The sequence below is a fragment of the Phacochoerus africanus genome, chromosome 7 (genome assembly GCF_016906955.1).
Source record: "Phacochoerus africanus isolate WHEZ1 chromosome 7, ROS_Pafr_v1, whole genome shotgun sequence".
NCBI lineage: Eukaryota > Metazoa > Chordata > Mammalia > Artiodactyla > Suidae > Phacochoerus > Phacochoerus africanus.
In genome coordinates this window covers 21,260,200-21,275,226 of record NC_062550.1, presented here as the reverse complement: position 1 = coordinate 21,275,226, position 15,027 = coordinate 21,260,200, and the positions used below count along the sequence as shown (strand labels likewise).

Sequence of the window (15,027 nt, the reverse complement as noted above, 5' to 3'; positions counted from 1 at the left end):
GGCTTTCTTTTTATTTTTTATTTTTTATGGGGGTTTGGTGAGCTTTCCCCGTCTTTCTCGTGCTGCGTTCAAGCACGATGTCTGGACGGCTGGGGTTGGGCATGGGGGGAAATGGGTAGGCCTTGCTGATCTCCCCCCAAAGGGGCCAGTCAGACCCTGTCGGGGAGACAGGAAAACCCAGAAGAGGTGAGGGCCGGGAAGCCCATACTTCCTACCATCGGGGAAAGGACAAGCGAAAGGGCACGAGGCAGAAGCCGAAAGGCTTTCTTGAGAGCACCTCCTGGGGGCACTGCTTATCTCATCTCGCGTAGATGAAGCCTGGGCAGAGACACAGCCATGCCTGGGGTGACCCTTGCAATCTCACTGCAGGTCACTGGTGCCCGTTACTCTTTGACTGTTTCAGGACTCAGGAAAGAAGGTTTAAGATCAGGGCGCTTGAGTCCTAATCACCTTTAGCCCCTATTTTCTGGTTCGCAGATGCTGGCTTTCTAATAGCTGATCACTGAAAAAAGAAAGAGGGAAATAAAAGCGAAGCCACTAGAAGCAGCTGGAGCATTTTGTGGACTCCTTGCCCCTTGAACGGGTTTTCCATCCATAAAGCCAGGGTCCCAACGACCGAAGGCAGGAATCCTGTGACTTTATTTTCTTCCTGCCACATTTTAGACACTGAACCTCGGTCTCCATTGTGTGCTATTTAATACTGACATTCTGGGTAGTTTTTTGGGGGGGGGGTTGGTTTTTTGCAATGTAACTGCGCATGCTCAGAAAGGGGAAGCCAGTCCAAGATCCCTAACGCCGTGCAGAACAAACCGCAGGCCACGTTGCGGATCTGCTTACAGCTGCCCTCATTTCTGCACTCGCTGGGCTCCGCATGCAGTTTCTCCTTTCAAACGCCAGGTGGAGTGGTTGGCCGGATGCCGCAACAGAGCTGGCAGGCGGCGCTGTGGCACCTGGGCCGACCCTCAACGTTGCAATCACTCTATCCTTGGTGGAGCGACTCGTTAGTCCGGGTCGCACATGCGCCGAGGCTTCCTTTCGCTATCCCCGCCCCCTCCCCGCCCCTCTCTGTCTTCTCTGCCCTGGGAGCAGGTAAGGCCTTGGGCCCTCGTGCCCGCGTTGCGCCGCGCACGCGCGCGGGCTTCCCCCCCTTGCGCGGATTCTCTGAGGCCCTTACCCTTGCATGCTCCCGCTCCGGCCCTCATGCCCTCCCTTGCCGCCGGTATCCCCGCGCCTTGGGACGGCCCCTTCCGCGTGCCGGTGACCTCCAACCGCGCGGGCCTGGCGCCATCTTGGACGTCTCTTGGCTGGGGCGGGGGGAGGGCGCCTCTTCGGAGCTGGCGAAAGTCGGAGCTGCAGTGCGCCTTTCACCTGACCCGGTCATCTTTTCAAACTCTCTTTTCTTTCCTTTGTGCCCTTTCAGAGCTGTCACAACGCCCAGACGCTCTTTATCTTTGCTTTTTTTCTTATCCTCAATCGTGCCTTCCTAATCCTGAAATCTCCAGATTTTGGTCCCAGGAACTCAGGTGCCGAGCAATGGAAATAGTGGCTCGGCTAGAGCCACCAGTCCTTTTAGTCAGCACCCCTCAATTTAAAACGTAAACTGTGGAAACGGTAGAAAAGAAGAGACAGCCAAGACATTCCCTCCCTTCAGGCTGTGGCCCGGGAGAGCTGTGGCAGGACAGAGAGCCTGGTTTCTTTGGCACCAGTGGTTATCTCCCAGTCCGGTTCTCGTCCTTCCACCGCGGTTAAGATGGGAAAAACATATGAGTCGTGGGCTAATAGGTTTTCCGTTAGAGGCAGCAGGCCCAAAATGGTGCGGTGGGGCCAGCATGGGATAGTATCCACCTGCCAGCTTTCCTGTCCAAGGGTTTACTCAGAGTCCCAAGATTCTGTCCTCAAGAGGAAAAAAAGATTGCGAGAAACGATTAAGTCACCTTCCCTGTAACCCCCTGTCTGATCGACACTGGGGAAGAAACCCATCGTGGTTTAGACCTCTGAATCTGGGTAGTGCCTTTGCCCAAAGTGTTACTGGTTAACAAGTGCAGACTTGGCTAAGGTTGTTGGGTCGTCGGTAGCTGGATCTCTGGTTCATGCAACCTCCTTCAGCTCCACATCAAGCTCTTTTCAAATGTTATTCCATTTAATTCCCCTAGGAACTACGTTTTTCAAATGATTATTAAGGTTTTACTGCCTTGGGAAAAAACAGTCCTCCTTTATTTTTTTTTAACTAATTATTTTTGGCTGCACATATGGAAGTTCCCAGGCCAAGGACTGAATCTGAGCCACAGCTGCAACCTACTCTGCAGTTGCAGCAGTGCCAGATCCTTAACCCAGTGTGCCACAACAGGAACTCCCCTCCCCCCTTTTTAAAGCTTTAAAGGAATTTTGGTTTTTTGACCCAAGAAAATCTGAATAGGAGTTCCCAGTGTGACACAGCGTGTTAAGGATCCAGTGTTGCTGCAGCTGTGGCATAGTTCCAGCTGTGGCTCAGATTCGATCCCTGGCCTGGGAACTTCCATATGCCACAGGTGCAGCTAAAAAGAAAAAACAAAAAACAATAGTCTGGCAGCAAGATCAGGTTAGAGTTACATAGAGGCAGAAATCAGGTTCTAGACCGGACAAGAGTTGAAGACATCTGCTAACCTAGAAGTAACTAAGATTCTGGATTCAGAAGCATAATTTCGGAAGACACTAGTCCCACTCATTTAGGAAGTGTCGTTTAACAGGCCTAAGTAATTGCTGAGCATTTCAACCTGTAGCATATTAGAAGGCATTAAGAGTGACAAGAGTTCAAGCCTTGGCTCTGTCACTGCCATGGTCTCAAGACTGGTCTTAGGACCATGCTCTCGGTATACCTAAGCTTGATTGAAATACAGGGCCTTTGGCCAGAGATCTTGATCCAGAAGGTCTAAAGTGAGACCTAAGAATATGCATTTTGATACATAACACCATCCCTACCTTCAGATAACTAGTTTATTTGGGGCTCCAACTTTACTTGGAAAAACCCTGCCTGTAGGTCTTTAATTCAGCCACTATTTCTTAGATGAGTTCAGTTCTACCAGTTTAGGCACCTGTGTGGTGTCAGCATTGTTTTGGACCTTGGGAATATAAAACTGAATACCCCTTAGTGGGAAATGATTGTGAAAATGCTTTCACAGGCATTGCTAATTAGAATAATGGCACAGTTCCTTGTTGATCAGCCTCATCTGGTTAACATAGGCAATTAAGTGTCTTGAGGAATCAAACACTTAGAGATAATGCAGTAAAAAGATTGTTAGGACCCTTTCAATGCCTTGGCCTTCAGCAGATATCTTCTGAGATTCTTTAAAGGGAAACTTATTTAGGCCCAGGCAATGAAGTCTTGAGACGGGTTCCTTTTGAGTAGGAGACTGAGGGAGTCTTAGGCAAAAGATGCTGGGGAAGTTTGACAACCCCAGCTCATGAGGCTGTGGAAAAGGATAGCAGATCTTAAAGCCGGGGCCAAGCGGCTTCTTGTTTAGACCGAGGAAAATCACTTGATTGTAAGGAAATCTTGGAAGCTGTGTGGAGGAAGTCCTGACTTCAGGGTTCTAATTCCATCTCTGCTAAATATTGAGGTCAGTTGCTGCTTTCTGAGCCATTTAAATTTTCCAAAGCACCTTTTCTGCTAATAAGGATGTCCTTTGATGAGCAAGGACAATATTTACTGTACCACTTCTGTAATTCCAGCTTTCCTGCCACAGTCCCTCATCCCCTGAAAATGTATGCTTGTGCCAGGTTTGTCTCCACTCCCGCCTTGGTGAGTACCCACCTTTTCTGGGACACTTTTTAAGGAGAGGCGCCTTGCCTCTTCTCAGACCTGTTCTTTGCAGCTAGGCCTTTGCTGTGCTAGCCTGACAGGAAAGAGTGAATGCTTCCCAGGCACCCCCTCCTCTTCTCCCATGAAGGACAGTTAATTCTTCTCATCCAACCATGTTAGAAGAGTATGAATGAGAATCTAGGAGTTCCCATTGTGGCTCAGGGGTTAAGCATCCAACATAGTGTCTGTGAGGATGCGGATTTGATTCCTGGCCTCATTGGGTTAAGGATCCAGCATTGCCAAAGCTTTGGCATAGGTCTCAGATGCAGCCATTTTTACGGCTTTTTTAGAAAAAAAGAAGGAAAAGGAAATTCCCATTATGGCTCAGCAGGTTACAATCCTGACTAGTATCCATGAGGATGTGGATTCGATCTCTGGCCTCAATCAGTGAGTTGAGGATCTGGCCGGCGTTTCAGTGAGCTGCAGTATAGGTTGCAGATGCAGTTCAGGTCCTGAGTTGCTGTGGTTGTGGTGTAGGCTGGCAGCTGCAGCTCTGATTGGACCCCTAGCCTGGGAACTTCCATATGCTGCACTTTTAACCCTAAAAAGCAAAAAGAAAAAGAAAAAAAAAAAGAGGCTAAGATCAGATCATTCCTGTTTGAAACTGTGTTTCTGTAAATTGAAACCCCCACCAGAAATGGTAACCATGAATGAAATTGCCTGCATTGGACTGAGTGTGCACTATGTACAGGATCTTGTCCTGAGTGTCAGAGAGCCATAGCTAGGAGTTCCTCTGGGAGCTTAAATTTGGGTGGAAGCTAAAATACACATAAATACACATGGGGAAAATAATTTGATTCAGAAGCAACAGTGTGGAAGAAATTACAAGGATAATGGAGGCAGTTAGTTCATTATTCACTCAAAAGTGAAAAGGAGTGATCCTGTTATTAGTAGATATTATTTATTGAGCACTTACTATACCTGGCACTGAATTTACCAGTTTGTATACATAATCTTGTTTATTCTTCAAAGCAAGCCTGGGCTATATTATTCCCATTTGATAGATGAGAAAACAGGCTTAGAAAGATTTAAGTGACTTGTCCTAAGATTACACAGCTATGCAGTTAGGGTATGAATCTAGACTTATCTGATTGAAGCCCTGGCTGTTAACCACCATGTTGTCTGCTCTGGAGACACTGGCTTGGAGTTAGTCAGAAAAGGCTACCAGGAAGGGGTGAGTTTTAAACATGGATCTTTGTGCTTTTCTAGAAGGATATGTTCAGGGAAAGATGCTCCAGTCATTGGCTTCCTTCTAATGGGCGGGCCATTACCAGTATATGTAGACCTCTAATTGAGTGAAGCAAATGCTTCTGAGGCTTAGATTTCTTCCATTCTCAAGGCCTGTAAAAGGGTACAGAGCAAGGATAGGTATTTCTAAAGGAAGTAGACTTTCTTCCCTTGAGGAATGGAGGAGCCTTGGAAACAAGAGAAATGTTGCCATTTTTGAATCTAGAATTTCTTAAAAGTGACAATGATTTCAGATTTTCTTTTAAGTTTGAATTCTGATTAAGGTTTTAGAGAATGAATGGGGCATCTGAGTAATTTGGAATGGTTCTTAAACTCCTCTCCTCAGCCTTCTTTGACCTTCCTGATCTTGCATTATTCCCACTAGATCAGGAGAAGCTCTCCACTGTTGAGCCGATCACTGTCTGCAGTGGTGCTGAAACGACCAGAGGCATTAACAGATGAGGTACCTTACCGGTGGAATTGAGCCTTTGGTCTCGGGGTGGGGATGGGAGAGTTACCTGCCAGAACCAGTAGGGGGAGTGCTGAGAACTTCATGTAGGATACCACATAGAATACCATATATGCCCTAATGTTGCAGCTTTTGCCACTGGCAGCACATGCCCATGTGTCCTGCTGTGGTAACTGCCATTAACTTCAATTGGGAACTTTTAGTCCCAGGAGCTTGATATCCTCAAGACATCAAGAATAGACTAGGGCTTCAGTCTTGCATTTCTAGTCCATAACCTGAATCTCGAAGGTATTTGACATCCACCTCTTGCATTCAAAAGTTCTGCTTGGGAGTTCCCATTGTGGCTCAGAGGGTTAAGAACCCAACATAGTGTCCATCAAGACATTGATTTGATCCCTGTCTCATTGCTTTAAGGATCTGGTGTTGCCACAAGCTGTGGCATAGGTCGAAGATGTGGTTCGGATCTCACATTGCTATGGTGTAGGCCTGCAGCTGTGGCTCTGATTCAACCCCTAGCCTGGGAACTTCCATATGCCGCAGGTGTGGCCCAAAAAAGAATAAAAAGATTCTATTTCAAAGCAGTTTAGGGAGTTTTTTGGGGAGTCGAAAGGTTTTCTATTTGGGGGAGAAACTATGGGATTTGATAGCATAAAGGGCTTAAATGGTATAAAAGTTTCCAAAGCAAAAAAAAAAAAAAAAAAAAAAAGCTCTCCTAAAAACTTAACTTTCTACCTGCTTCTTCACAGAGTCACAGCAGCTTGGCAGCCCCACGTCTCCTGACCACCTCACTTATTCCTAGCCACAGCTTCCAAACCAGTGCCATTTCAAGAGACATTGACACAGCAGCCAAGTTCATTGGAGCTGGGGCTGCCACAGTAGGAGTGGCTGGCTCTGGGGCTGGAATTGGGACTGTGTTTGGGAGCCTCATCATTGGTTATGCCAGGTAAGATGGGCCCTCCATTAACTGATATAGTTTCAAAGGCTTGGGCCAAAATATTTGGCATCTAGAGTTGCACTATCCTATACAGTAGCCGCTAGCCACATGTGCTATTTGAATGTAAATTTTAATTAGCTAAAAGTATACAGACTTATATCTTGTGTACTTTTAATGTAGCTCAGTAGCCACATGTGACTATTGGCAACCATTTTGAGAAGTTCTGTTGAACATCTTTAGTTTAGAGTAGGAGTCTCAAAACCAAGGCAGGAAGTGCTTATTTGGGCCACAGCCTGATATTTGGATAGCTGAGCTTTAAACTTTTTTTAAAGAAAAAAAGTTGGAATTCCTGTCATGGCTCAGCAGAAATGAATCTGACTAGCATCCATGAGGATGCGGGTTCAATCCCTAAAAAAAAAAGCAAGAGTCATTAAAAAAAAGTTAACAGACCGTATGGAACCCGCAAGCCTAAAATATTCACAATCTAGCCCTTTACAGAAGAAGTTTGCTACCCCTGTTCTAGACCCTCAGTCAGCATAGTGGCCTCCCTACTGTTTTTCCCCATCCCCGGGAATTCCCCACCCCCCCATCACTCCCCGCCTCTGCATCCAGTCCCATGGCTCCCTGACACTTGGGACTATTTGGTCTCCGCCAACTCTGGGCAACTCACTGTTAGAACTAAATTAATTCTCTAGAGATCTGCAAGTTCTCTTAATGTCTTTGGGAAAATAAGTTTATTTTGGGGGGTTTGTATGAAACAGGAAACGTGACTGCTTCTGTGTCCACAATTATTTTAAAAGCTGGTGTTGCTTTACCTTACCCATCAAGGCTTCCAGTGGTGACAGAGTAAGGGAAACAAATTATTTGTTGACTTTCAAAGTTGGGGAGGTTATCTTTAACTCATTTTGATTCATGTCTTCTAAGCCCCACAGACCACTGGTACCCCAAAATCTTTTTACTTTTTTTGTTTTTTTTGCTTTTTTTAGGGCTGCACCCATGGCATATGGAGGTTCCCAGGCTAGGGGTCTAAATCAGAGCTACAGCTCCCGGCCTACACCACAGCTCATGGCAACACCAGATCCTTAACCCACTGAGCGAGGCCAGGGATGGAACCTGCAATCTCATCGGTCCTAGTTGGGTTCGTTAACCTCTGAGCCACAAGGGAACTCCCTTTTGACTGTTTTGAAATGAAAGAAGGTATTTGTCCCTCTGACTCCCTTATCCACTAGAACAGTGTTTTTTTCTAACTGTGGTACGTGAAGCCCTAGGGTATACCCCAGAGATTGTCTTAGAGAATGGAGTGAGACCAATCAAACAAGACTTTCAAATCCCCCACTTTTTTTTTTTACCATTATATTTTGGCTTTTAACTATCTAGGGCTCAGCCATATGGAAGAGGTATATAGAGTGTCGGAATCTAACACAGCAGTGTTTTCAAACATTAAGCAGCAGAACCCCCAATAAGAAATGTATAAGTGTCCAAGCCCAGGGGTCTTAAGTTAGGATGAAGATACCGGTGATCCAGGAGTTCTCCTGTGGTTCAGTGAGTTAAGGATCCAGTGTTGTCACTACAGTGTCCTGGGTTGCTGCTGTGGTGTGGATTCAGTCCCAGACCTGGGAATTTCCATGTGCCTCATGTGCAGCCAAAAGGAAAAAAAAAAGGCAGAGGTGATCCAGTAGAGAAGGTAATGTTTGTGCCTGAGCTATGTTGCAGACTTTTAGATCATCCACTCCCCTCATTCATCTCTGTAGAGCCCTTTTTGTATCAGGGCAAGAATTTAGGCATGATGGTGTCACCCTGAGAGACTGGTTCCATGAGGTATTAGCTTGAGATGGATTCTGCCTGAGCACACTTTGATGTTAATCCTTTTCTTTATGTGGACTAGAAATTCAGTCTGTTCTCCTCTTCTCCCAGGAACCCTTCTCTGAAGCAACAGCTCTTCTCCTACGCCATTCTGGGCTTTGCCCTCTCGGAGGCCATGGGGCTCTTTTGCCTGATGGTGGCCTTTCTCATCCTCTTCGCCATGTGAAGGAGCCGTGTCCACCTCCCGTAGTTCTTTCTCCTGGGTCTCATCTGCCCCGTGTATTCCTTTTCTTGTACCTCCCCAGGCAGGCTGGGGAAAGTGGTTGGCTCAGGGTTGGCTCAGGGTTGACAGAGGGAAGACAAATAAATACTGTATTAATAAGATGTTTCTTGAGTCTCTTGTGTATATTTCTTTTCCACAGTTGGCTGAATGCCTTGGTGAAAACATAAGGCCTGGAGGAGAGGTTGGGGATGGTTCTAAACTCAGCATGGGTCTGGGCTCACCTATGCTTCATTCATAGAGAAAAGCTTTATTCAAAGTAGTGTTCCTTTTTAAAATTTTTCACCTAGGATAGCCTGTTACTTACTCTGGAGGATTGGGTCAGTAGCAACTTACAGTGCCGGCTTAATGTTTTCACTAATGGGCTCTGTTTCCACTGCCACTGTCCTAGCTGAGGCCCTTGTTGCCCCGACCTGGTCTATTGCAGTAACCTCGTTGTTGGCTTCTGCCTCCCATCCTGCCCTGTAGCATTTACTTCTCACCACTGCCAGGTTCATCTCCCTTAAGCATAAGACTGGTTTTGCCATGTTCCAACTCAAAAACAGTCTGACCTCAACTTTTTTAGCTTTATTTTTTATTATTCCCATACAATCTTCCCCAAAGTGGACTGTTTGTCATTTTTCAAATACTCTTCCTGCTTTCCTGTCTTTATGTATCTGCAGGTTTTGCCCTTTGCCCATCTCTGCTTTCTTTCCCTGAATCACTTTGCTCTTTTTCAAATTCTCCCTGTTACCTTAAAAGACTTAGTTTAAATGCTACTTCCTCCATGAAGCTTTCCTCTGGTCTCCATCTGCTTTCAGTTAAATGAGCATTAACCCACAGGAAAGGCCTTAGTGCATGTTGCATCCTTTATAATGCTTACAGTGTATCATAAATTGTGGGTTTGTGTACACCCTTGTGCCTTATCTTCCAAGTTAGATTGTTAGTTTCTTGAGGCTGGGACTACATCATTTTTGTCTTTGTGTCCCTAGAAGTATCTAGCGTGACACATCTCAGCAGTATCTTAGTCACATTTTTTATTTCATCGTCTAAACCACCTCACTTCACAAATGAGAAAACAGATTTTGAGAGATCAAAGGATTCTCCTAGAAATGTTTACTAGCCGGGCTGGAGCTAGAGCAAGGATCATGTCTGGGAGCCTAGGGTATAAGACTACTACAGTTGGTCTTGTGGGACTCTCCCAATGGTACTGGTGACTTTATTTTCCCAAGCAAGAAAGAGCAAAATAAGAAAAACCTTTTCCCTTACAAATGCGTCAAGAGGGACTTCAGACAGTGAGGTTAGTCTAAAAGTGAAGAATTACTTACATTACCTAAAGGCTAAACCTTTAAGCCTTACCTTACACATGCTTGAAATTAAGTATAAGGTAAAGTCCTTTCATGATAATGGAGATAGCCACAACAGTTTTTCTTCTGGTTCAATCAATGACTATGACATTAAAAAGGCAGAAACTTAACCCTAGAGTAAACTGATGCTCAGGAAGCAGGTCACCCCAAATCATTCACCCTTGCCCTTTTGCCATTGTGATCAAGGGTTAAATGAAATCCTGTCCACAATTTGCTTCCAGATTGCTCTACTATTCCTTGGGGTCTAAGCAGAAGCTCTTAAGATTAGCTCCTCCAGCCATGAGTAGGTGGAAGTTATGTACATATTTGGGGATGAGGAATAGGCCTTTGTTTTGGTCCCTTGAGTTTGAACCTCAGGTTAGGAGCCTTTGTTGCCAGTCCCATTACCAAGTCATCAGATCAGAATCATCTGTTTCATTTTTCTCTTTTGCTCTTTCTTTGGGGTAGAATCTAACTCCTCAGCAACTCAGGTGCTTGGAGAGAGCACGGCTGGTGGCCCACGTGTTCTTGTTCTCTCTGAGGTAAATGATGAGGTGGTGCTGCAAGAAGCTTGGAAGCAAATTTCTTAGGAGGAGTCAAGGCAACCTGCAACCTGTTAGATTCGGGCCCCAAGAGATACTTATTGGCAACCTAATGTGCCAACAACTTGGGGTCAAGGAGTGGTAGGTTTTAGTAGGCAGGGTCCAAGAGCAAATTTTCTGAAGGTTTTTCCAACCCTGATGACATGGAATGAAAACTTTCTATTCTTGTGTTTTAAGGAAGATCACACGGTTTGCAATTAGGAGATGTTAGTTTAATTTCTCTTCTACCCCTGGTCACTGTGATAGTGAAGAGATCACTAACCAATAACTCTAGGACCTCAGTTTTTCCCCATCTGCTAAATAAGGATAATCTCATCCTAGGAATTACGTGCATGCACACAGAGGTACCTTGAGTATTTGGGAAGGATGGTGCCATCAAAGTTCAAAGTATATTGATTATAATTTGCTTTCTCATTCTCCGTGAAGCTCAGAGCCTATTATAGGCATTTTATACACAGTTTCCCTCTCTTGTATGGTTGGCAAGTCTGGCCATAAAGCATCTGGAGGAAAAACCCAGAGATGCTGAGGGCCGTGAGTCTCAGTTCCACCTCTTTTTACTCCTTAGCTTCTTCAAGAGTCAGTTGTGTTTTGGCATTCCCATTGTGGCACAGCGGAAACGAATCTGACTAGGAACCATGAGGTTTCAGGTTCGATCCCTGATCTTGCTTGGTAGGTTAAGGATCCTGCATTGCCATGCGCTATGATGTAGGTCTCAGATGTGGCTTAGATCCAACATTGCTGTGGCTGTGGTGTAGACCAGCGAGCGCTACAGCTCCAATTCGACTCCTAGCCGGAGAACCTCCATGTGCTGCGGGTACGGTCCTAAAAAAAAAAAAAAAGAGTCAGTTGTGCTTCTTTGGTACGGGGGAGGAGTGCCATTCTAATTAGAAGAAAATGATGTCCTTTGGAAAATTACCTACATGCTAAACAGCAGTAATGAGGAACCCTGTTCCAGCCTCCCTTTCAGGATGGATTTATTGGTTTGAGGCCTTCCTAGGTCATAAGGATGAAAAGACCGCTCAGGAACAGCACAGGTGATTTAGCTTAAGTTGGTGCCCAGGAACCTAGAGGCTGCTCTCTGTCTTAACCTCCAGTGAAGATAAATGAGGTAAAGGAGTAGACACATTGAATTCTGAAATAGAAAAAGGAAGAGGAGTACAGAGAATATTTTCCTGGTCCTCCAGGTTTTGAGCAATGAAATTTTGTCTTAATTGAACCATATCTTTTTTTTTTTTTTTTTATGTCTTATTAGCGGCATATGGAGGTTTCCAAGCTAGGGGTCCAATCGGAGCTGTAGCTGCTGACCTACACCACAGCTCACAGCAACGCCAGATCCTTAACCCACTGAGTGAGGCCGGGGATCAAACCCAAAACCTCATGGTTCCTAGTAGGATTCATTTCTGATGCGCTATGACAGGAACTCCTAAACCTGTAGTCTTAGGGCACACTCTTGGACAGCTTGGTGTTGACACTTTGATGAGGAAACAAGTGGGAGTACCTGCTGTGGCACAGTGGCTTAGAGACTCTGTTGTCTCTGTGGTGGCATAGGTTTCATCCCTGGCCTAGGAACTTCCATATGCCACAGATGCAGCCAAAAAAGAAAAAAAAAAAAGGAAAGAATTTTTTTAGTACCCAGGCGTTTATTGGGAGTTCCTATTGTGGCTTAGTGGTAATAAACTTGGCTAGTTTCCATGAGGACTCACTCGGTTCTGATCCCTGGCCCTGCTCAGTAGGTTAAGGGTCCGGTGTTGCCTTAAGCTGTGGTGTAGGTCATAGACTCGGCTCAGATCCCGCATTGCGGTGGCTGTGGTATAAGCCGGCGCTGCAGCTCCAAGTCAACCCCAAGTCTGGAAACTTCCATATGCTGTGGGTGCTGCCCTAAAAAGGACCAAAAAAAAAGTCTTTCTTATTGAGGATTTACCTCAAGACACTATGTTAAGAACTTGTGACAAAAGTAGGCACTCTAGAGATGGCAGAAGATACAATGGATAGGATACCAGGGATGCAGTCAGAACTGTCATCTTAAATGCTCTGCTTCTCTTCTTAGTATAAATGATTAGTTAGAGGTAGTTTATTCCCACTTCCTTCTGCCCCTCCAACCACCGAAGACAGCATTTCCTTTTATCTTGATGAATAAGTGCTGTGGTAGGTAGAATTTTTTTTAAATGCTCCCCTAAAAATGTCCTGCTCTAATCCCCAGAGCCTATGAATTTGAGGTCATACCTATGATGTTATATATGGCACAGTTGACCGAGATAGGGAGATTACCTGCATGGGCCTGATCTAATCACACGGGCCCTTGAAAGCAAAGCAGTTTCTCAGACTGGTGGCAGAAGGAGAATTCAGAGACATTTGAAGAAAGGATTAGATGCACTACTACTGGCTTTGAAGATGGAGGGGACCATATATAAGGATTGGAAAGTGGCCTCTAAGAGCTGAAATTGACTCCCTGACCAACAGCCAGCAAGGAAATGGGGCCACAGTCCAAACAACTCAAGGAACTGAATTCTGCCAACAGCTTAAATCAGCAGGGAAGTGGATTCCTCCTTAGAATCTCTAGATAAGAGCCTAGCCCAGTCGACACCTTCCTTGACTTTGGATTTGTGAGACTCTAAACAAAGAATGTAATTAAGCCTGCCAGAATTTATGATCTACAGTATGGTAAGATAATAAATGGGATTTGTTTTAATCCACTAAGTTTGTGTGATTTGTTATGTAGCAATACAAAGCTAACAAAGTGCAATCTTCCAATCTGCAAGAGGACTAGTTTCATCTGGATCTTGCATTGATAGGAAATTCTAAAACGATCTATCTGACCCTCTGCCTCCTAACTTCACTGAATCTAACCCAGCTCAGAAAGGCTAAACAAGGACAGACCTTTAAACAAAAATCATATGCAGTGTCCTTTTATTATAGACATTTCGTTTGTGTGAAGTAGATAATTTTTCCATGTTTTAACGGATGAGAAAACTAAGACTCAGATTCAGGAATCATGACTTAACTCTAGAGGTTGTCTAGGTAGGAAGTGATAGAACAGAAGAGAAACCGATGACCAAAGCCACACCACAAGGTACGGGGGCCAGGATATCATTGTCCAAATCTGGACAGTTTTTTAGATTTCTCAGTGAAGGCGATTGATCTGTTATGTTTTGTTTACAATTACCATCCCTGTTGTTATCTTGGAGAAAGGTAACATGTGCCTCCCCCTGGGTTCATTTTTACCCACTGCTCATTTCCTGAGTTTCTGGGTAGGCTCTGCTTAGTTGGCTCAGCTCTGCCCCCAGATGGATATTTTTAACTATCGTGGATTAAAGCCTTCCAGGAACCGTGGAGCTGCCTTTACAGAAACCAACTCTGCAGATCTTGCTGGGGAGGATGGTTGAGGGGTATGTTTGTATGCATGAGGGGTGGTGTCTGAGCCTAGCAGACTTGCTTCCCATTTGTACCCCCTAAAGCCTTTCCATCCACATCTCCCAACAGCTAGAGCAAGGACTTTGGAGTTTCCAAAACATAGCTGCAAAGGCTAACAAACACCTAGCCCATAACTCCCTTAACGACAGGAAGAGAGTCAGTAGGGATTTAGCTCAGGGAAAATTTATACATTGCAAAGACCCATAAAATATTCAGAAAGCAACTTGGCTCTATGGAGCTCACCAGATTGAAGATCCCAGAATTCTGAATTTGAGTCGCTTTTGGTTAATCCTCCTTGTGCTTCAATTTCCTGGCCTTGTGTGAAGTGGACCCATTTCCTTGAGATGTGCCTCCTGGAGATGTCATAGAAATAAGTGAAATCAGATTTTAAAACTTCTTGGAGCCCTAGACGTTGTCTCTATCTCTGCTGTTTCTTAGTTACCAGTTTACCAGGAGTAACTTAACACTGGGATTCTCTGCCAGTGCTAAAATTAGATGCTACCACTCTGGGGCTTCCTTTTTGCCTTCTTGCTTTTGTTTTTGGGACTTGAGGGAAACGTATGTGCTGCTGGAGTTAGTAAACTGAAGACTAAAGAAAACTGGAGTTCCCGTCGTGGCAGAGCAGGAACAAATCCAACTAGGAATCATGAGGTTGAGGGTTCGATCCCTGGCCTCGCTCAGTGGGTTAAGGATCTGGCGTTGCCATGGGCTGTGGTGTAGGTCACAGATTTGGCTCGGATCCTGCGTTGCTGTGGCTGTAGCATAGGCCAGTGGCTACAGCTCTGATTAGACCCCTAGCCTGCAAACCTCCATATGCTGCGGGTGTGGCCCTAAAAAGACAAAAGACCAAAAAAAAAAAAAAAAAAACTTTTCCCACCAGAAAACATTCTTATCCTACCTACCTTGTCTTCCTTTTAGAGAATGAAATCAAATCTGCCCTGGATTTTGATTATTTGATTCGCTCCTCGAAATGGACCTGGGAAAGCCCAGGAATCCCTGGGGAGTGAGAAGGGGGAATAAACAGCATTGGAATGGAGACAGGCTAGTCTCCTAACCCAGCCAGCCAGCCTCTGTGTCCCAGTCAGACAGGCTTTCAACCCCTAAAACTTGGAGGTTCTCTGTCACATCACAAAGGGCC

At 45.2% G+C, this 15,027-nt stretch overlaps 1 protein-coding gene across 1 annotated transcript; it reads left to right on the top strand.

The window, feature by feature from the left end:
• The first annotated feature begins 856 nt into the window (after window positions 1–856).
• ATP5MC2 (ATP synthase membrane subunit c locus 2) lies at window positions 857–8,655 on the top strand. The gene is made up of 5 exons (XM_047786792.1): window positions 857–1,089; window positions 3,709–3,778; window positions 5,451–5,528; window positions 6,281–6,477; window positions 8,383–8,655. Exons 1-5 carry the CDS (start codon window positions 872–874, stop codon window positions 8,495–8,497), a joined length of 678 nt encoding a protein of 225 aa, XP_047642748.1. The 5' UTR covers window positions 857–871; the 3' UTR covers window positions 8,498–8,655.
• Window positions 8,656–15,027: the final 6,372 nt, after the last annotated feature.

Bases quoted from the DNA above. Each gene is read 5' to 3' on its own strand.
- ATP5MC2 (XM_047786792.1), top strand. From the start codon at position 872: ATGCAGTTTCTCCTTTCAAACGCCAGGTGGAGTGGTTGGCCGGATGCC. The intron at 5,529-6,280 runs GTACCTTACCGG...GCTTCTTCACAG, and splicing joins CAGAGGCATTAACAGATGAG to AGTCACAGCAGCTTGGCAGC. The intron at 6,478-8,382 runs GTAAGATGGGCC...CTCTTCTCCCAG, and splicing joins CTCATCATTGGTTATGCCAG to GAACCCTTCTCTGAAGCAAC.